An 11,404-nucleotide genomic window follows, 5' to 3' on the forward strand; every position below is an offset into this window, starting at 1 on the left:
ATCCCGAACACCTTATGGAATCCACCAAAAAACCATTAGAATAAGCAAGTTCAGCAAGGTTTCAAGATGAATATGGAAAAATCAACTATTTCCACACACTATAAACATTTCCAAATATCAGGAAAGCAGTCCCACTTACAAGCATCAAAAACAAACAAAAATACAGGCAGCCTGGGGGGCTCAGTTGGTTAAGCATCTGACTTCAGGTCAGGTCATGACCTCACAGTCTCTGAATTCAAGTCCCGCATCGGGTGAGCTTGAGCCCTGGGTGAGTCCTGCTTCTCTCCCTCTCTCTCTCTGACCCTTGCTTAACTGTGTGCATGTGCGCTCTCTCCCAGAAAAAGTACTTAGGTATAAATTAACTTGTACACCAAAACTATAAAATAAGATCACTGAAAAGATAAATGCTAAAGAAATGGAAAGACAGTCATGTTCATGCACTAGAAGACAATATCGTTAGGATGCGAAGTCCTCTCCAGATCCATCTATCCAGTCACCAAATTATTAAAATTCAAGCTGGTTTCCCCACCTGCTGCTTGCAGAAATTGACAAATTGATCCTAAAATCTGTAAGGAATTGTCAGGAACCCAGAATAGCTCAACATTCTTGAAAAAGAACAAAGTGGGAAATGTTACACTTTCCAATGTGAAAACTTACAAAGCCGCAGCAATCAGGACTGTGTGAGGAAAGATCTATAGATTGATGGAAGAGAACAGAGTCTGGAAATAAACGTGTAAATCTATGGCCAGTGGATTTTTGATAGGAGTGCCAAGACCCAAGATAATTCAGGGGGGAAGGAATAGTTTTCTGGGGTGCCTGGGTGGCTCAGTTGGTTAAGCATCTGACTCTTGACTTTGGCTCAGGTCATGATCTCACAATTTGTGGGTTTGAGCCCCGCGTCGGGCTCTGTGCTGACAGCTCAGAGCCTGGAGTCTGCTTCAGATTGTGTCCCTCTCTCTCTCTCTGCCTCTCACCCACTCATGCTCTCTCTTAAGAATAAAACATTAAAGAAAATTTAAAAAACCCATACAACAAAAGCTAACTCAATAAACTAAAAGTATGAAACTCTTAGGAGAAAGCAAGGAGTAAGTCTTTATGACCTGGGTTAGGCAGTGGTTTCACAGATCAGAAAACAAAAAATCTGTATTGTACACAACACCACTGAGTGAACAGACCAGCCTCGAGAATGGAAGGAAATATCTGGAAATCATAGATCTCATAAGAAACATCTAGAATATATATTGAAATGTTACAAAACTCAGTTATTAAGGACAACTCAAGAGGGTGAGCAGAGGATTAAAAGAGATTTTTCCCAAGTAAGATAATGGCCAGTAAGCACCTAAAAAGATGTTCATCATAGTCATTAGGAAAATGCAGATCAACACCACAATGAAACACCACTTCATCCCGCTGGGGACTGTGAGTGACGGCAGGTGTCAGCGAGGATGCAGCGAGGCTAGAACCCCCGCTGTCAGGAAGTGTAAACTGGGACCATGACCGCGGAGAGGCCGGACAGGAAGGTCAACAACCACCACGTGACCTAGCAGCTCCCTCCTAGGCACGTGTCTGCCCGGGAGAAGGGAAAGCACGCGTCTACACGAGTGTTCCGAGTACCTGGAAAGTCAACCCGGATGTGCATCAGCGGGTGCACTCATGACAGCGGGCTGTGCGTCCAGGGAATGTTATTTGGAAATAAAAAGGAACGAAGTCCTGATCGATGCTGCACCGCAGATGAACCTTGAAAACACGCTAAGGGAAAAGCCGTCACAAAAGCCACAGTTTATGGTTCCGTCTACGTCAAAAGCATCTAGAGACACGGAAAGCAGATGGCTGATCGGCGCTGAGCACGCACATCGTGCACAGAGGACCCTGTGGGCGCGGGGCTCGAGTCGAGGCATTTATTTCAGTGACCAGAACCGCCTCGTGGTGATGTTTGTACTAAAATACACTGAAAATAGGTAAGGTGTATGGTCTGTGAATTAACACTCCCTAAAGCTGTTATGTGAACAAAATCATAGTAACGTATAGTCTGTAATGTGCGTCATAACGTTTGTAAGTAATTAGTTCGGGAGAGTAAGAGCTTTGTACTTAACTGCTTCCTTAGACTTTTTTTAAAAAGCTAAGTTGCTCCTAAACTTATTATCCAGAGTTGACTTTTCCTACGTCTGTCTCTCCACATGTCTGTACATGAACACCTTCCCGCGTGTGTAGCTGAGCTTGGCCGCCCGTGCCGTTCACGCCCCCCGACCCCCTGCACTCCTCCCTTGGGCACGTGGCTGGCGGCCCACGGACGTCCGGGGGCTTCCCTCGTTGCTGGTACGGATACCAGTCCAGCTGCCCATCGTTGTGCACAGAGGTTTCTTCTCGTTTGATTTTTTAGAACACATTCCTTCTAAATTTACTTATTTTAGAGAGAGAGGAGTGCAGGCAGGCAAAGAGGGGCAAGGAGAGGAAGGCGGAATCCCAAGCAGATTCCCTGGTGTCAGCGCAGAGCCTGATGCAGGGCTCGATCCCACGAACTGCAGGGACCCTGGCCTGAGCCATCTGGCGCTCTTACAATGCGGAAGTCAGAGAAATAGACATTTTCCAAGACTTCCATCATAACTGAAGAGTCCGCCCCACCAAACAGGGCCCGTTACATCCCGAGACAGTGCTCACCGGCCCGTCACTTGAGCGGCCGAGGTGCTGGGTCCGACTGGAGAGAGGAGAGCCCCCGGCGGCAGGAGGGAGGGGACACCACCTTCCTGTTGGGCGGCTCCGCGATTAGCTCGGCTCCAGGGGCTGCCTGGAGCCCTGACAGCACGTCCCTGTCCCCCCACCCCTCCCCCACTCCCCCGCCCAAGCCCGCTGGCCGCTCACCTGAAGCTTCCGGAGCTGCTTGACCACCTCGTCCCTGGCTTTGTTTGCGGCCTCCATTTGCGCTTCCAGGTCCTTCAGGTCTATTTCCAGTTTCTTCTTGGAGGCGACCGCCAGCGCCCGCTGCTTCCGCTCGTCCTCCAGCTCCGCCTCCAGCTCCCGCACCTAACGGACGGCACCAGGGTTAAGTCTGGCCAGACCCGGGTGTCCCTGCACGAGGACCGGCAGCCTATCGACACAGGTGCTCTCTGCTCCGAGCAGTCGTCATTATTGACGGAAAAGCCCAGGAGCTGAAGTTCGCTCCGCCAGGTCTTTAAGCGGGAGCCCCGTCTGCACCGCCTCCCGACACACAGCCCCTGGCCCAGGAGACGCCTTCTTGGGGTGGTTTCACCCAGGGAGGCCCAGGCGGCCAGGGGCCCAGGGGAACCAGCTCGGACGCAGGTCCCGAGCCCAGGCCTGGCCTTCAGACAAAGCAGCCGGCCGCATCTGTTCAGAATTCCTGAGCACAGAAACCAGGGGTGAAACACGTGCTCTTTTAAGGCGCTAAGTGGGAGGCGAGCAGTTCTCTGGCAAGAAGTGACTAGTACAGCAAATGCTGGTGCAGTGAACGTAACGAAGACAGACCAGTGCTCCCCAGATCCAAGACCTGATCCCACGGACTCCACGGGACTGTCGAAATACCCGCAATTAGATTTTAAACTAAACTTTTAAAATGAGAAGTTTGAAAATCGTTAAGTGCCCACCAGCAACTTCTTAAACCCCAAAAATGAAGCATCTGGCTCTCCTTTTCTCATTGGGGGCACGTGACGTGACCTTGAGAAATGCGGGCTCCCCTTGCAAGAGGGCATCTGGGTTCTTTGCTTTGCCTCCACGGTTTAGACCCACAGGATGTGCACCCAGCCACGCGTGTGCACGCGCATCCCACCGCGCGAGGCCTGCTCGTCGGCAGCCTCCTGCCTGTTAGCAGTGCTGCCGTTTGACCCACAGGAAACCAGGAATAGTTAGGTTAGATTTCTGAGAATAACCTCGTCAGACGAGGACATGAGTGGATTTAGCTCCAGCTGACGTGGGCCAATGCGAACAGGACATGGACCCACGACCGGGCTCCGCGAACGGACAGGCTGCTCGCCGCAGGCCCCGCCCCCCACGCACCTGTTTCACCAGCAGCCGCTTCTTCTCCTCGTTCTGCTCGTCTCTGGTCTGCAGGTCCCGCTCAAACTGGGCCTTCATGGCCTGCATGTTGACCTCCAGGCGGAGCTTGGCGTCCTCCGTGGCCTGGAGCTCGTCCTCCAGCTCTTCCAGCTGGGTCCTCATCTCCTCCACCTGCTGCTCCAGTGCCCGTTTGGACTTTTCAAGTTCGTGCACCTAAACCGCAGGAAGCGGTGGGAAAGGGCTGAGCCCTGCTGGAGGCATGGGCCTCTGCAGCGCGTGTCCTCGGTTAGAGGCCCCCACACGGCACGAAGGCAGCTCTGGTCCCTCCCGGCCAGCCTCCTGACCGTCACACACATCCCTCCCTGTCCTGCTGCGGCCGTTGCTGTCCCCCGTCTCAGAGCAGCCGCTGAGACAGCAGCGCTCATCACCAGTAAGGCATTCTCTGGTGACCTTGAAGCGGAGCGATCTTTAAACGCCAGAGAACAATGAACAGTGTCTGAGGAGCCGGTCTGTGGACTGGCCATCTGCCTGGTGGGTGGGTGGGTGGGTGTGTGTGTGTGTGTGTGTGTGTGTGTGTGAGAGAGAGATAGAGAGAGAGAGAGAGAGAGAGAGACAGACAGACACACACACACACACACACACACACACACACACACAGACGCTACGGGAGATCCTGTCTCGCTGTGGGAAACAGCACTCCTGCTGCAGATGCACGTTAACTAGGTTTGTCAGGCCTGCGGAGCAGGGGACGCGGGAGACTGGCCTGAACTCCCTGTGGCCAGAGACCCTGGCCACAAGCCTCCTAGTTCTCGGTGCCCAGTGCGTCCCCCTGCGTCCCGTCTGATCCATGCCCCAGACCCCTGTCAGGTGGCCACGCCACCTGTCCCAGGGGCAGCAGGAGACAAGGAGGCCCACAGCCCCCGCTGCTCCTCCGGCAGAGAAGCGAGGTCTGTGGAACGCATGTGTGACTGTCTCTTATTCTTGTGAAAACTAATAGGAACAAGAAAAACTGGGCGCCTGGCCAGCTGTCGGAGTACTGATCACAGGGTGGTGAGTTCAAGCCCCACATTGGGCAGAGAGATTACATAATTAAAGAAAAAAATGAAAGCCGGCTTTCATTATGTGTTGTTATGTACTCATGGCCGTCTCTGGTCTCGGAGGACTCCTGTCCACAGGGCTGACCCCCTGGGCCCCCGGCTGTAGGAGACCCAACAGGAAGGGAGAGCCTGGCCCCCTCTCCAGCGTGGCCAGAGAGCCCGCATCCCCCAGAAGTGAGACTGGGTACTTCGCGCAGCACGTATGCGGCGGCCGCCTGGGACTGGGTGGGCGTAACGCTGCCTGGCAGAGGGGGCAGCGGGTCAGGGGGTTAAGTGGCGCGTCCCGGGGAGAACGGATGGCCGCCAGCCCCAGGCCGGCCTCACGCCCCTCCACAACTCCTGCCCCTGAGGTGTAGGGGACAGATGGATAACGTCACCCTGGCTCTCACAGAGCGTGTGTGCAGTGAAGGGCAGAGTCACAGAAACTTCCAGACTGTGAACAAGACCCCAGAGCACTTGTAAGCCGTTGGGGAAAACGAAGGGTCTCAGCAGGGAAGGCCCGGGGCAGGGATACCTCGTGGTACCTGTGACTCGGGGACAGTGACACCCCTTCCTCAGCATCCCTCGCCAGGGCAGGAGGGATGAATAACAGGTGACAAGAATAAACCAAGTGTCACCACTGGTCAGGGCCGCCAAGAGCATCCATAGCTTTGGCACTGCAAGCCGAGCGCAGGCGCAGAGACTGACGGCTTGTCCCAGGAGCCGTCCGTCCCCTGTCTGTGCCCGGCCCCTGCGCTGTGGGCGGCGGCCGCTCCTCCGAGAGGGTGGGGGGCTGGGCCTGGGCACTCACGTTCTTCCCCACGTCGTCCTTGGAGCTCATCAGGTCTTCCATGTCCGCCCGGAGCTGCTTGTTCTGCCTCTCGAACTCCTCCTTGGCCTCCAGCGCCTCCTCGAGGGCCCGCGCCAGGGACAGCGCCTTGGTCTCCTTCTCCCTGGCCTCTGCCTCGGCGCGGTCCCGCTCCTCCGCGTAGCGGGCCGACACGTTCTTCTCCTCAGCCAGCAGCTGCACGGAACGGCGTCGGGACACGTTAGGGACGAGGCAGACACAGCAGGCGCACGGCTCGTTAACCTGCGTCTGACTTCCTGCTCGGCTCCCTGCTGTGGCTCATGGCGGGGGGGGGGGGGGGGGGGGGGGGGGGGGGGGGGGGGGGGGGGGGGGGGGCTTTTCCCTCCTGCTTCTCTCCCTTTCCTGATTTTCTAGAAACACGTATAAGTACGAAGATTATCCTAAACCAGGACAACCAAAGCGTCTGCCAGGAGGCGGCGGCATGTGGCGCTGGCCCCGGAGCCTGGGACGTGGGGACGCAGGGGACCCACCTGGTCGAACTTCTTCTGCTTCTTCTCCAAGTTGGAGGCGACCTGGCGCTGCTGGTCCAGGTCCACCGCCAGGTCGTCCAGCTCCTGCTGCAGGCGGTTCTTGGTCTTCTCCAGCTTGTCGTAGGCCAAGGCCTTCTCCTCCAGGCGCTGGCCCAGTGCCTCCACGTCCTTCAGGAGCTTCTTTCTGGCCTCTTCCAGACTTTCAATCGTTCCCACGTCATCGTCTACTTTCTTCTTGGTATCCGCCAGCTGGGTTCACGGAGAGAGAGACCCGCGTCAAAGAGCCCCCCTGGTGTGTACAGGGGGGCATGGAGAGAGAGCTCATTTTCCGTGTTTAGAGAAAAGACATATAAGCGGACACGACATGACTGGGAGCACGAGGCTCAGCCTGGAACAGCGTCTCCGCTCACCTTTCCCTCAGAGGATGGCTGGCCTGGTCCTCGCAGAGCGGACCCGGGCCTGGGCCATCTTCAGTGCTTCCCACACCCTCCCCGGCAGAGGACCGGCGCTTGGCCGGATCAGAGAACACACACTTAGGGGGCCCGGCTCAGTGCGGCCTAGCGAGCCCTCCCCAACGGAGAGGAGACGGGGCCGCGTGGCGTGTGGGGACGTGGGGACGTTAGCCACCGGGGCCACAGCGGTGGCCGCGGGCGCATGCGCACCTGAGCCTGCAGGGCCAGCACTTGCTTCTCTAGGTTCTTCCGGGCCTCCTCCTCCTCCTCCTGCTGCTCCTGGAGGCCGTTCTTCTCCTCCTCCAGCTGCCGGATGCGACTGCTCAGGTAGAGCTTCTGGCGCGTCTCCTCCTGGAGGAGCTCCTGTGGTTTCACGAGAGGTCGGTGCCGGGGTTACACTCCCCGCCGGACAGAGACGCTTCTCAAAACCAAAGTCACAGCACAGAACACAGAGTGCCCCGGGCTGTGAGGAGTGCCCAGCGAGCTTGGGACACGGGAAGGACACCTGGTAATTCTATAAACGCTCTTAACAGGGATACTGCTTTTTAAAAATTTTTAAATGTTTGTTTTGAGAGAGTGAGCGAGCAAGCAGGGGAGAGACAGTGAGAGAATCCCAAGCAGGCTCCAACTCAGGGCTCCAACTCATAAACTGCAAGATCACGACCTGAGCTGAAATCCAGAGTCAGATGCCTAACTAACTGAGCCGCCCAGGTGCCCAGGGAGCTGAGTGGCCCGAGATGCCCCCCTCCCCGAATCTCCACACTTCTGGGGCAGCTTACTCTCCTCTGCCCCGCCCCCCCCCCCACCCCCGTTAAGGCACTTGGCACTTCTGTGATTACCTCCAGCATCGGGCAGCCCCCTCCTGCCAGCCTGATTCTTCTAAAATGTAAATGCAAATGTGTCTTTCCTGTGACCTGTCCCTGTCTCCCATGGTCTCAGTGACCAGGCTGTGCCTTGTCACAGCCTAAGGCCCAAGAGGTTTTTATCCCCCTACCCCCAGCACCTAGCAAATCAACGTTCATCTAAAGACAGCAAATTTAATGGAAAGATGTAAAACTCCAAGAAGGACGTGCTACATTCTTTTCGGATCAAAGTCGTCATCCTCACTTCTGTCTGATGTGAAGACATCCCTAGCGTGTTTCCATAAGCCAGCTTCAACCTACCCTTTTACGAAATGGACTGTTAGGTCTGCGCAATCTAGTTTTACCCACAACAAAACCATCTTATTCAGAACGCCCGGGAGTACTTGTGCGTGCAGCAGGGCCACCGCAGGCCTGCCAGACGCGGGAGCCAGGCCTCCGCGTCCAGAGAACCGAGCCTCACGGACTCCCGAGCGCCAGGGCCCATCACAGCGCTGGACGGTTCCAAATAAAAGTGGAGCATAAAGTCAGAGATGATCAGCAAGCAACTGTGGGGCTGGCCTGTCTCACGGCCTTGTAGGTCACAGAACCGGCAGGGTCACGATCAAGGGCCCGCAGCCCCCAGAATGAATACCTGTGTGTCCTGTAGTTGAGACTCAAGACTGGCTGCATCCTTAGCAAATTTAATACCCTTCTTTTCGGCTTCTTCCAGAAGTGTGGAGACATTATCCAGTTCATTCTGCAGGGAGGAAACAATACCAGATTCAATGCGACGGGACAGGAAGCAGACAGAAAGGTCCGGGCTCGCCACTCTTCAATGCACACAAACAGCGTGGTGTTTCGGGGGGCGGGGTGCCCCGAAACCCCCAAACTCGAGCAGGATTTGCATCACGCAGAGGCGCTGCCTCCCACCCGGCCCAGGACAGGAGGCGGAGCGGGCTCTCCGCCTGCCGGCTCACCGTCTTTGGAGCCAGAGATTACACTAAGTCCTCTGTGCGCTGGTCTGCAGAGCAGGCCCTGGGCTTTGATCCTTTTTCACACTAAGCTGCATTAACCATGTTTTGGGAGTGCAAGTACGTTTCTATTCTTCTAGAACTTGAAAACTTTATTACAGAGATTTAAAGGAGTTCTTGCACTCCGTCTAAAGCCCTTTTTAAGCTTAAAAATCTGGTGGTGTACATTTATTATGGATATTTGGCTCTGCCTTATGGCCAGACTTCATGAACACCGTGGTGAAAACATCGCTCCCTTTTCCTCCCCATGACAGCTCTGAATACGCCGCCCCCACCATGTCCCCCATACACGACCTCCGCCTTCTATAGTTGTTCGTGAGCGTGGCAGGAAGGGGAGAAGGGCAGGGACAGGGCGGACCCTTCACTCTGGTTTGACTCTCAGCCGTACCAGCAAAGGGAAGGTGTGCAGCGGGCGTCTCTGCCACGGAACATTCCCGTTTTCACTCGTTTTACATCCTTTGGAGAGCCTGCACACTGGCAGTCTTGGGACAGTGGTGACGCAGGGCTCAGGACTCAACAGAGGCCTCCAGCCTTTAGCTCGGGCCCCGTGAACTGTGCCCCTTACTTTAGTCTCAGGGTCCTCATCTCCCAGACGCGCCTGGGGGCGCTGTGAGGATGACGAAAACACCCACAGGCGCCCGTGAGGGTCGCTCGCCTCGCCTCCCCGCCACCCAGACAGCAACATATGACACTGGTAATACTGCTTAACAGCCTCTCTAAAGGGCACCGCTCTGGACAGGCAAGAGTTAATGGAGGAGGCCGAAGGCTGCTCCCCTTAGAAAGGCCTGTTTGCAACGGCCGGGCGGCGGATTTTGGGAGCTCCTACCATTCCCTAAAATAGAATGGCTCCCTGTGCTGACGTGGTTGGTGTAAACACCGCGCTTTATGAGCGCCAACGGCTGCTTTCCCTCTGGGGACTGGGCCCCCCCAACCACACCGCTGGGCCCCCGAGCTTCCGGGGCAGACAGGACGGCCCGGCTCACTGGCTCCCTGGGGGCTGCTGGGAGCTCGCACCTGGTTTCCTCAGGGCCTCCCACCTGTTCCCTTTACTGACTTGCTCTGTGTCCTTTGGCCGTCGTGAAGGCGGCCGTGAGCAGGCCCGCGTGCAGTCCTGGGAGCCCGCCTGGCGGTCCCGGGCGTCCTGCACGGCTCGGTTCTGGAAGCTGCTCTAGCGCTGTGACACGGGACGCACGTCTCAGCCATAAACATTCATCTGCTGTCTCGTGTGTACGGGGTGCACGGAGTCCACACTTGGACGTGAAAGTTACTCCAATGTGGTTCTTCGTACGTACTTCTGCAGGGAGCCTTCCTACAGCGGGGTCTGGGTGTGGCCCGGACCTCCCCGGGTTCTGTTCCCGGTTTCCTGAACTGTGCGGGACCCCCCCCCCCCCACGTCTTTGTCTTACATATATATATGTATCGTCTCTTTTTTAAAGGTTTTTTAAAATTTTTAAGAAACTATTTAAGTGTGTGATGGAGACACGGGGGGGAGAAGGAAGTGGGGAGAGAATCCAAAGCAGGCTCTGCACCATCAGCGGAGAGCCCAAAGAGGGGCTCCAACTCCCAAACTGTGAGATCACGACCTGCGCCGAAACCAAGAGCCAGACGCTAACTGACTGAGCCACCCAGGCAATCCTAAGACTTTACTTTTAAGTAATCTCTACACCCAACGGTGGGGCTCGAACTCACAACCCTGACCTCAAGAGTCACACACGACCCGCTGAGCCAGCCAGGCGCCCCAGAGGACTCATGTTTTCGGGCCTGTGACACTAGAACTGCGGGCCTGTCCTCTAGAAAAGGCTGCATCGCCTACACCTGGGCCAGCAGCGTACGCCAGAACCCAGCTCTCACACGGCCTCGCCAACGCCCGCTGCCCCGTGCTCTCTCTGGTCTGCTGGAGCAGCTGAAGGCCTCCATCTCCCACCGCCTGCTGTGGGATTTACTGCGATCAAGGCCCATGCATGCCGTCCGTTCCTGAAAGACGCCCCGCGCCTGTGACCCAGCGGCCCGGAGGCGCGCCCCGCGCCAGCTTTCCTGGCCTCACCTGTAACTTGTTTGCTTTCTCGGCCAGCTCCGCCCGGAGCCTGTCTCCTTCCGAGACCTTGGCGTGGAGCTCCTGCACCTGCGCGTCCAGCTTCTTCCTCTTATGCTCAGACTCGGCCTTGACCTGCTGCAGCACCTTGACCTCGCACGCCAGCTCCTTATTGTCTGTCTCCAGACCCTGCTTGTTCTTCTCCAGATTTGCCTTGAACTAGGAGGGGAGGGGAGAGAAACTTGCTAGTATTTTTAGATCACTCCATACAAGGCACTGCTTTTTGTATCAGGATCGTGCCCGGTACCCGGCTGCAGTCAGCACCCAGGGAGCGCGTGGAAACCGGGCATGGAGGTTTCTATGGAGGGGCACCCTGTAGCCCCTGCCCATGGGCTCAGTGCACCGTGGAATGTATTCTGGTCAGCGTGGGGGTGACACGGGTGTGTCCTGTACTGTAATCACCGCTCCTGTCACCTCTAGAAAACACGTTCTGCGGAGAGTCAAGCGAGGGGCTGAGAACCCTGTCGCTGGGCAGCACTCCCCCGGGGTCGGTGCAGGGTGAGCGCCGCAGGCCGGCTCGCTGCAGGGACCACCTTGTGCGCGACACGGGCTGGGGGATGGGCTC

The 11,404-nt window shown here is 56.5% G+C and overlaps 1 protein-coding gene across 6 annotated transcripts in view; it reads right to left on the minus strand.

The window, feature by feature from the left end:
* MYH10 (myosin heavy chain 10) overlaps positions 1–11,404 on the minus strand; it is a 114,651-nt gene that overhangs the window by 8,032 nt on the left and 95,215 nt on the right. For all 6 annotated transcript variants that reach the window (XM_029929161.1, XM_029929158.1, XM_029929160.1 and 3 more), the window contains 7 exons: positions 10,792–10,998; positions 8,369–8,473; positions 7,085–7,237; positions 6,423–6,671; positions 5,896–6,108; positions 4,009–4,221; positions 2,860–3,021 (listed from right to left, as the gene is read on the minus strand). In XM_029929161.1, the coding sequence (XP_029785021.1) occupies positions 2,860–3,021; positions 4,009–4,221; positions 5,896–6,108; positions 6,423–6,671; positions 7,085–7,237; positions 8,369–8,473; positions 10,792–10,998 (1,302 nt within the window). The remainder of the gene's footprint in view (positions 1–2,859; positions 3,022–4,008; positions 4,222–5,895; positions 6,109–6,422; positions 6,672–7,084; positions 7,238–8,368; positions 8,474–10,791; positions 10,999–11,404) is intronic.

Source organism: Suricata suricatta, chromosome 17, assembly GCF_006229205.1.
Source record: "Suricata suricatta isolate VVHF042 chromosome 17, meerkat_22Aug2017_6uvM2_HiC, whole genome shotgun sequence".
Classification (NCBI taxonomy): Eukaryota; Metazoa; Chordata; class Mammalia; order Carnivora; family Herpestidae; genus Suricata; species Suricata suricatta.